Consider the following 10459-nt stretch of genomic DNA (forward strand, 5'->3'; position numbering starts at 1 on the left):
TTCATTGATTAAAATAATAGGCAAAAAGTATGTCCAGCAAAAACCCTATTCATTGCACACACTAAACAAGGGGATATACTGCCCTTTTAAGGTTAGTTAACGCATATATCACCTGATCTGCAATCAGCCATGAGCCATCAATTATGGAGAAGCACATGCACCATAGTGGTTTCATTTTAGAAAAGGGAACATTTTACCTTCTGTATTAAACAAGAAATAACACATTTATCAAATTAGCCAATTATTAATCAGTTTTTATGCTTATGCACCAGTTTGGAATATCAGCAGCTAAACCTAAGGTGAACTGTCCCTGAAAAAATAAGATCAGAGTAGAAACAATTCTGTTAAAGGATATTAATTGGTTGTATCAGTTAGGCTCTACAGAGGAACATCGTGTCCACTGGGGACTGGGACCACTTTAGCTGTGACTTATCCTGTGAACTGCCTTGTGTACATGTACATTCCAGTAATGAAACTGAAACCACTGGAAACCTGGTGAAATCAGAGGTCCACTCGCTGTATCCTCTTGGAATGGACTCTAGAATTGTATTCCAAGAAAAGCTTGGCTGAAATGTGTAGTAACACCATACCCCTCCTGGAGGCCCAGCCATTCTAAAAAATATAGCATGCCTCACAACTTACTTTGTTGATATCTGTACCAAACACAACCTTGGAGTGGACTTTACCAGATTTAGGTTATGAGCCCCCAATGTGCCAGACTAGAACTGTTGTTACAGTTTTATTCTTGGCTACAATGAAGCCTCTAGAGAGGGGTATACAGATTTTTCAGTTCAAGTCCTCTTTTGACTGCAACAGTTGCTCACGGATCCCCTTAGTGATAATAAGGCTACCCCTGTAGTGCTACTTTCTTGTGGCTTTTAAATCCTGCAAGAAAATCTATAATCTGTTGATTGCCTTAAGGTGGCAGTACATGGGTCAATAAAAGCTGCCAAGCTATTGGCCGAGTATGGTGCCAGCCAACAGGCCTACATGACCGATATTTGGCCGAAAATCAGACAGATATCGATTGGCCAGATTTTATTTTATTCTTCAGTCAGATCAAAGACCACACCATGTGTGAATGCAGTCCTTGATCCAATTGGCCCTCCAATGCAGTCCTTGATCGATTGGCTCTTGAAGTGCCCATATCGGGAATTCACATATATGGCCAACTTTAGGGCTCTTAAACATGGATGTTTTTTCTGCCTTTAACTTGCATTTAAATTTAGGTTTGAGTGTAAATAAATGCATGCACTAATCAATTCCATTATATTCTGCCTGGTTGTACTCATGAGCATTCTAAGTTGCGTTTCATTACGTTTCTTTAGATGCAGCATGTTGCATTTTCTTGTGCTTGACGCGCATTCAGCTATCAATAGAACAGAGGGTAGTGTTTGGAACGTAAAATATGCACTTAGTTATGTAAAAACATGTATAATATACACACAATATATGCATTTTTCTCACTCAGCATGCCTTTAAAAAAACAACCCATGTGTGAGAACCCTAACACTCAGATTTATACTTATGACAAAGTCCACAATTACATTTTACCATATTCTACTATGAGTCTGTTCCAGGGAATTGGGCAGTTGGCCATGGAAATTATGCTGATTGCAGTTCTTCATATTTTGTTTAGACGTAACCTTCTTTTATTAAAATGCTAAAATTAGTAAACTGGCTTCTAATTTGGAGAATGAGAAATTTAGCTGACGACATTTTCCCTATCTTTGAACAGCTCTGAGTATAATTAGAAGTAATATGTAATTATTATGGAAAATAAGGTGCAGAGAGAAAGCATTTAACTACCGTCATCACGGGGTTAGTCAGAGGATGGCTATGTATAAAATAATGGGTGCTGTACCATCAGCTATTGTTTGTGTGTGGGAGTTGTAGCTGAAAAACAGCAGGAGGGACACAATATCAATATATATGTTCTAAAACAAAAAAAGAGCCTGACCTACAGTCATCCACCTCATGGCCCCAACACCCATGGGCAGACAATGAGAGCTTGCAACTGGGGAACTCAGTCTGAACCAGCATCCAAATTTCCTGCAAGTTTCCCCTACACATATATCTGAGAGTGTCTCTTCGACCCATTGTGTATCTCCCAGTGCCTCCACCAAATAATAAGTGTTCTACACACAGCAAGACTTCTGCCTTTTCTGCTCCAAACTATTAAGACTACTCTTACATGCCCCCACCTCCCTGATCTCTTGGCCCTCTGCTGAACAGTGGGACCACCTCTAGTGACCCCTAAACAAAACAACTGCATTACCTATTTGCAGCTCTAGCCTTTTCATTAGAAACACTGTATTCTTATTCAACATCTTGGAGGCTAGAGGGACCATATGGGAGTAGCACATTCACATTCATTTGGGAGAATGTGTATTGTTCAGCAGTTTCAGCTACACATTGGTAGACATACATTGTGTGTACGGGAAAATTTCTCTAGGGATGCTGGGATTTGTTGTAATTCCCCAGTGACAGATCACTAAAAGCTTGAAGGCTACAGAATGGACATTATTACATGTGGACCTTGTTTCAAAGCTGTGACAATGCACATGAGAATCCTTCTAGGGATGTCCAGCCTCTAGCTCTAAGCTGTTTATGAATATGCAAATGATACCCCCTGACCTTGACATAAAAATAGTTTGAGAGCATTTACAGACCTCTCTCCAGTGAATAGCCCAACCCCAGACAGCTGGCAGTTCTATGTGGCTCTCTATAAGTGCCCCAGATGTGTTATTAGGGATGCACCGAATCCATTTTTTTGGATTTGGCCGAACCCCATAATCCTTCACGAAGGATTCAGCCGAATACCGAACCAAATCCTAATTTGCATATGCAAATTAGGGGTGGGAAGGGGAAAACATTTTTACTTGTTTTGTGACACACGATTTCCCTCTCCGTCCCTGATTTGCATATGAAAATTAGGATTCGGTTGGGCCGAATCTGAACCTGCTGAAAAAGCCCGAATCCTGGCCGAATCCTGAACCGAATCCTGGATTCGGTGCATCCCTATGTGTTATAATTAGGTATGCAGCGAATCCCAGATTCAGTTCGGGATTCAGGTAAATCTGAGCTATTTTTTATCAATATTTGGATAAATCCAAGAGTCTGGTCAAACCCAATCCAAACCCATGCATATCTGGATAAAATCGGTGTGCACCACAGTTTAGGCATTAGCTCTTCCAGAGCAGAACAAGGGTTCAGATATGTTAGGTATTTGCCCTAATCCGTGACCCTTGATTTCGGGATTCGACGGAACAAGGTTTGGCGCTTCCCTAGTTATAATCAATGTCTGACTGGTCCACTAGGATACCAGGAAAACTCCCAGTGGGCCCAGGTGTCAGTGGGCCCTCATGCTACTAAATATTTGGCCTATTTCATGGCCATTCTCCATTTCTATAAGAACAAAGAGGCTAAATAGATGGAATAATAGATTGTAGTATATAAAGAAAAGAGACGAGGAGAATAGAGGTTGAGTGAGGAGAGAAAGAATAATAGTACTGAGAGTGGGCCCCTGGTCTAAGGCTTTTGGGTGGGCCCCTGGTGTCCCAGTTCGACACTGGTTATAATGCCCTACAAGATAATACTATGGTTCACGGTGTTATGTCATTGGGGCTTGGCTAGCACAGATGCTGGGTAATAGGGCTCTGGCACTGTATTAGGAAGAACAACTTACTCATTTGCCAGTAACCTGTACAAACAGATACCATAAAACTGGAGCCAAGGTAATCCACTACTCTAAGCATATTTCTGATAGAAATTTGTAGATTTGCCAAGAGAAGTTTGAACTATAATCTAAATAATAATAATCAGATAAAATAGCTATACTGTTGTACTTGAAGGGTGGTTAACTTTTAGTATGTTATAGAATGGCCAAGCAACTTTTCAATTTTTTTTGTTTCTTTATAGTTTAATTATTTGTTCTTTCTCCTAACACTTTCCAGCTTTCAAATGGGGGTCACTGACCCCTTCTAAAAAACAAATACACTATAAGGCTACAAATATATAGTTATTGTTACTTTTTATTACTCATCTTTCTGATCAGGCCCCTCTCCTATTCATATTCCAGTCTCTTATTCATATCAATGCTTGCTACAGTATTTTAGACCTTGCAAATTGTCTCAGAATATCACTTTCTACACATAGTAACATAGTAACATAGTAAGTAAGGTTGAAAAAAGACACATGTCCATCGAGTTCAACCTTTTTTTTTTTTTTTTATTAACTACCTATCTGCCAGTTGATCCAGAGGAAGGCAAAAAACCCATCTGAAGCCTCTCCAATTTGCCTTAGAGGGGGAAAAATTCCTTCCTGACTCCAAAATGGCAGTCGGACTAGTCCCTGGATCAACTTGGACTATGAGCTATTTCCCATAACCCTGTATTCCCTTACTTGCTAAAAAGCCATCCAACCCCTTCTTAAAGCTATCTAATGTATCAGCCTGTACAACTGATTCAGGGAGAGAATTCCACATCTTCACAGCTCTCACTGTAAAAAACCCCTTCCGAATATTTAGGCGGAACCTCTTTTCTTCTAATCGGAATGGGTGACCTCGTGTCAGCTGGAAAGACCTACTGGTAAATAAAGCATTAGAGAGATTATTATATGATCCCCTTATATATTTATACATAGTTATCATATCACCCCTTAAGCGCATCTTCTCCAGCGTGAACATCCCCAATTTGGCCAGTCTTTCCTCATAGCTAAGATTTTCAATACCTTTTACCAGCTTAGTTGCCCTTCTCTGTACCCTCTCTAATACAATAATGTCCTGTTTGAGTGATGGAGACCAAAACTGTACGGCATATTCTAGATGGGGCCTTACAAGTGCTCTATACAGTGGAAGAATGACCCCCTCCTCCCTTGACTCTATGCCCCTTTTAATACAGCTCAAGACCTTATTTGCCCTTACACATACACAAGTTAATTTAAAGGTGAACAACCCCTTTACCTAGATCTAAATGCATATGATCTATTGTATGTGCTAATGTACAATATGAAGTTGAAGTTTGCGAACAGTTGATAAAGAACCTTAAACCACTTATTATAACACCATGTTTAGGAGTTCATGATTTGGTTGCACTTTTATAAAAGCAAAAGCCAGAGAGTAAGTTTAGATATAAATGTAGCCAAACTAATATGCATAAAAGCCTGTAATTCTGTCTAAGTTTGGCCAAGCTGTGTTAGGATACCGAGAAAAAGCCATAAAGGTATCATGTGATGTCCCCTGTGCTCGATACATGATCATAGCATGAGATTCCTTATAGAGTTGCCAGCCACTGTCCATCTGCTGTCATTTGTCACATCCTAGGTCAGGCCCTAATGAACAGTTTGTCTGGACAAACGACTGAACAGATTCTCACATACATTTCTTTTCTAGAAATACAGAAGGGGTCCTGTTATAGTCTATATGCCCATAAGGAAACCAAATGTATGTGAATTTCCCCTGCTAGTATTTATTCGGATGTTTAGCAAAGGAGAAGGTATTTAGATGCAAACCAACAGAAAGCTGTAAGTACAGGTATGGAATGCCTTAGAACCCATTAATGGTCAATTTTTTAAAATGTTTTGCTTGTAATAAAACGGTGCTTGATCCTAACCAAACTGAATAGATCCTATTGGATTTAACAACTAAATATTTTTTAAGTTGACTTAAGGTATGATGATCCATCCAAAGTACAGAAAGATCCCTTATCCCAAGCATTCTGGAGAATAGCTTCCATACCTGTGCTTATTGATTCTTAGAGAATTTAATATTTGACCTTTGTATTTTTCAGGTAGATTTCCTGACTACGTACAATTTAGGGTCTTTATGGGCCATTTTGAAAACAGTTTCCCAGGTACAAACTTATACAGTCACATGAGGACTATCTGAAAATGAAGATACAGATCTCATACCCATTTTCTATCTGTAACTTTGTTGACTTCAGACTGAAATTAACTACAGAGGAAGCACCCAGAAGTTACAGGCCCCCCCCCCCCCCATGAGCCCCAAATTAAGAGCATTGTCAACATATGTTGGTAAAACAGGACAACCTCTGGATATGTTGGGGGCCCTAAAATTAATTTGCTGTGGGGCCCCCGTAACTTTTATTTTCTCCACTGGTCAGTAGTAAAGAAGTAGAAGTGATTACATTTCAGTATTTTTTTTTTTTTTTTTTTTAATAGAAAAGTAAAAAAGGCACATTGTGTGTAGTTGTACTTGAACATCAAGTGTATCACTGTAAACCATAATAAAGCAGCAAATATAGAGTACATAGGACACATTTTTAATAAAAGGGTAGTGCTTTAGAACATTCTGCTGCCTGAATCTGAAGAAAACTAAAAAGAAACACCACATAACATAGCTGCCATAGCATCAGTAGTCAGGCGATGTGAACAATATAACACTTGGTCCCCAGAGGGAAATTATACTTTTTTGGTTTTGCAAAAATATATAAAAAAAAAAAAAAAACTCCTCTCCAAGAGGTTGGGCCTATTTGCCCTTTAGTGCAGACCAGCTGCCGATACAGTACAGAGGAGAAAAAAAAAAAAAAAAGTCACCAGTGCACTTTATACCGTTATCAATGATTTACGTGCATAATTTCCACTACAAATTTATCTATCAAAAAGCATCAGAGTGAAATGTATTACCTTAAAAGCCCACTATCTCCCAAATGGATCAAAACCAATTCACTACTGTGTCAACGAGCATTTAACAAGGCATCACTCTGTACCCTGTAGTGAAGGGGTTAACCATAGACGGTGTCCTAACACCAACTAAAAGCATTTTTTGTAATAAAAAAAAAAATACATTTTTTTAAACATAAAACATTTAGTAAACTTTTAAAATACTTTTAAGCCTTCATGATTGCAGTACCAAATGACACTAGCACCCCCCTCACCCCACTAAAACATCAGCATTCTTCTATGATGAGTTCTTCAGAACTGTACAGTTTCTTTTTAAGAACCTTGAATCCTGGGCTGAGTTTTAGAGACTGTCCAGAACCAGGAACTGGCTTGGTGCTAAAGAGGCCCTGTATTCTAGGCCAGAGTCTGGAGTCCAATCTCAGCAGTACAGTAAGCTGGAACGTTGGTACAACTGCTTGATCGACCGTTATCTGGGCCACACTGTGGCAGTCCTTGCCGTGCTCCACACACAAGTCAATAAGTGCTCCCCTAAGTCCACAAGGTTCACTGTATGCCAAGTGTAGCAGTTCTTGACCCAGATTACACAAAAGCTCATCAGGAATGAGAAGCCTTGAACACCTCAGGGAGTTGATTCTGGCTTTGGTCAGGCACCGTTTTATAAGCTTTAGAAGACTGGGGCAGAGCTGCTCTCCTTCAGGATCATTTAAAAGCTCAGAGTCTGGTAAGGAGATTTCATCCCAAGCATCTCGATCTGAAGCGGAAGAGAAGAAGTTTAAAATATGATTAGTTGTTAGGTAGCTGCAGGTATAAAGCTCAAATGATTATTGGGGGGGGGGAATAGAATGCACCGTGCATTTATATATAGATTTGCTGGGTGCATGGATACCAGTAAGAAAATGTACTGTACAAAGAAATAACAACTAGAACCCATAATGCATATTTTAATTCAGACAAAGGATAGGGGGGTTTCTATACGGTTTGCTTTAGTTAAGGAATTCAGTATTTATAGTGCAGGCAACAGTGCCCCCAGTGGTCAGGATGTGTAACAAGCCTTTTACAAAAAAAATTATGTATATTAGATTAACTTTATTAAATAATTTGTAAATAAATAAAGGATCAATGCACAGAACTTACCACATTCAGAATAAGAGTTGCTACTTGTGAGAGATTCGCAGTCGGAACTGGGCAAACTGGAGCACCTCTGCTCTACATCTGCACAGTCTTCACCCCAAAACTGGGACGGGGGCTCTTCCTCCAAGATGGGGGGTGGGACAGAGAGGGCAGAGAAGGTATCCCACCTGGCAGGCATGTCTGGTCTTCTCTCAGGAGTGAGTGTAGTGCAACTAGTAATCACTGCAAGGAACAAAAGGCAAGAGAGTCAGTCAGCTGCTGCTGCAGGATGAGGTAAACACTTCATTCATCTGCAATGATTGGCTCAGGCAGGGGGTGCAAAACAAGCTTCCCTACTAAATAATCTCCATATCATCAACATTTCTACTCTCATTCAGACAAAGACAATAAGGGCAGCTGCTGTATTAGAACTGCCAGCCTTATAGACAGAATATACACGCATTTAACTCTCCCTTCACATATTACAATGTAAAAAAACCTACGTTAAAGCCTATGACATTGAGATCGAGTCTCCATTAGTCACACCCCCATCAGAAGCAGATACAAGAAATGCAACACTTACAGACATAAAACACAAGCCCGACGCTAAGACAAAAACAGCAGTCTCTAAGTGAGGTGCAATAGAGTTAAACGAGCGATATCGATACTTACAGTGCCAGGAACTGGTTCGAGGGACGTCGCAAGTTATAGTATTCTGATTCCAAGCTTTATCGGTGAATTAAGTGCAGTTTCAGTGCGTTAGCAGCCTCAAGCACTCCTTTGCTCTTGTGGACTGCTGCTAAGCATAACTTGTGCAAGTGACCACGACTGGCACTAGCAACTTTCTCCGCTCTTCTATCATTTATATAGGCCGTGATGTAGGCCACGCCTACAAGACGGGGGCTCGACTGAACAATAAGTGAAATCACCGCCTACCGCCGGAGACAACCAATTAGAAGAGGGCTCACGTTCGCAGTGTTCTATCCTGCCCGGTTACAGCAATCCTGAGCCTACCCCCTCTGCCTGGAGATAGTCTGTGTTATTAAAGGGATAGTGTTTATTACAGAGCCAGTTTGGAGGAGGGGGTTTGTTTAAACAAAGGCATCCAGTACACATCATTGCAGCACAGGGCTCATATCTCCGCAGTCACTTCTCTGCATTGCTTTGTGTGTGTGTTTTTGCTTTTTCTTTCAGGAGACTTAGCCCACTCTCTGAAACCCCCAAGGGCTGCAGCAAAACAACAGCTTCTTTTATTTAGCCCTGTAATTGAGTTTCATGATGCAGCTAAATCAATGCTTAATACACCACTATAAACTTGCATTGATGTAGAATATATATTTAAATATTTATTTATTTATACATGCAAGTTTATTTTGATATCTCCCTACTAATAACTCTGTAAAAGCAAATTCCTATTATGTTCAGCATCAGATCTAAGCCACCATAATATATTGTATGACAGGCCAGAATTCAGTTATATGAAGCTGATATCTGTATGTCTCCTATCCAAATAGTAAACAGACATGTAGAACATATATTGTATGTGTGCCTGAATTTATAGGAATGATCTTGCAACAACGCCAGCAAAACAGATGATTTTACCAAGAAATAATAGGCCAACATCTGTATATTGACGTTGTGTACATGCAGAACTATGACAAACCACAACACACTCATTATTTTAGGTACGTTGTGAGGGAGCATCACAAAGAGGTCCACAATTCCATTCATCTATTTATTTTCATTGCATACGGATTATCTCTGTAAAGCCACAGTGCAATCTCCTTAGTATCTGTCAACTTTCGGTGGCACTAAGAATCAACACAAGTTGCCTAAAGTATTGTCTGTGTACAAGCTGAGCTACCAAATAGACTCCCATGAGCACTAGGGGCCATATTTATCAAGCAGACAGTTCCCCAGAGGAGAACTACAGGACTGTATTTACATACATGGAATTAAACCTGAGAAGCAACTTTTATCTAACCATTGGCCCATTTGCCCTTCAGCTAATTTCTCACTGTAATGTAAAATATACCCCCATGTGCTTGCCAAGAGCCAGGGAGATTTAAGAGAGGCAATGGTGGAATGGGAATTCCCTTTGTAGACACAAATACAAGATTGCTCATAACCTAAAGCTGGCCATAGATGTTGAGATTTTTAAAAGATCAGATCCTGATCGTGAGACCACGATCTTCTCAGAACGATCGTACGATCGTATGAATTTACCATCAACTAAAAAGACCAATTTACCAGGAAAACAAAGGGGAGCTGCCTGCGTGGCCCTGCAAACATAGATAGATTGCACTGGGGCCGATCAATTTCCCGACAGATGTCGGCCGAAAAATCGTAAAATGTACGATAGTTCGAATCCCACTAACCGCACGATAATTTCGAAGGATTGGTCGGGCTTCCCTAAAATCGGTCGTTCGGCAAGAAGAATCGTCGCGTCTATGGGGAGCTTTACTCTATACATTCTCTCCATTTTGACAGCAAAAGTAGCTGGTGCATTTGTACACACACAGAATGTCTCTTGGAAATGATCATCTATGCAGTTCCTGTATTTGTAAATTAAAAAATAATCCATTGAAAGTCAACACAAAGAATATGATTAAAAAAACGTCAGTCACAATCTGTTAGGTGAATAGTTTTACTACTGACACTCATTGTGTTAAAAAAAATAATATTGTGTTTGTGTTGTGGCTTTTTG

General features: G+C 40.0%; 1 protein-coding gene across 1 annotated transcript; it reads right to left on the reverse strand.

The window, feature by feature from the left end:
• Positions 1-6260: 6260 nt before the first annotated feature.
• Positions 6261-8602, reverse strand: ddit4.L (DNA damage inducible transcript 4 L homeolog). The gene is made up of 3 exons (XM_018225392.2): positions 8425-8602; positions 7777-7995; positions 6261-7393 (listed from the first exon to the last, which is right to left on the reverse strand). The coding sequence occupies exons 2-3, from the start codon at positions 7949-7951 to the stop codon at positions 6909-6911; spliced, it is 660 nt and encodes a 219-aa protein (XP_018080881.1). The 5' UTR covers positions 7952-7995; positions 8425-8602; the 3' UTR covers positions 6261-6908.
• Positions 8603-10459: the final 1857 nt, after the last annotated feature.

Source organism: Xenopus laevis, chromosome 7L (genome assembly GCF_017654675.1).
Source record: "Xenopus laevis strain J_2021 chromosome 7L, Xenopus_laevis_v10.1, whole genome shotgun sequence".
Taxonomy (NCBI): Eukaryota; Metazoa; Chordata; class Amphibia; order Anura; family Pipidae; genus Xenopus; species Xenopus laevis.

What these genes read in the sequence shown, in the direction of transcription:
- ddit4.L (XM_018225392.2), bottom strand. Translation starts at nt 7,951, where the DNA reads ATGCCTGCCAGGTGGGATACCTTCTCTGCCCTCTCTGTCCCACCCCCC. An exon ending in CAACTCTTATTCTGAATGTG is followed by an intron (nt 7,394 to 7,776) that starts GTAAGTTCTGTG and finishes CTTCCGCTTCAG; the next exon opens with ATCGAGATGCTTGGGATGAA.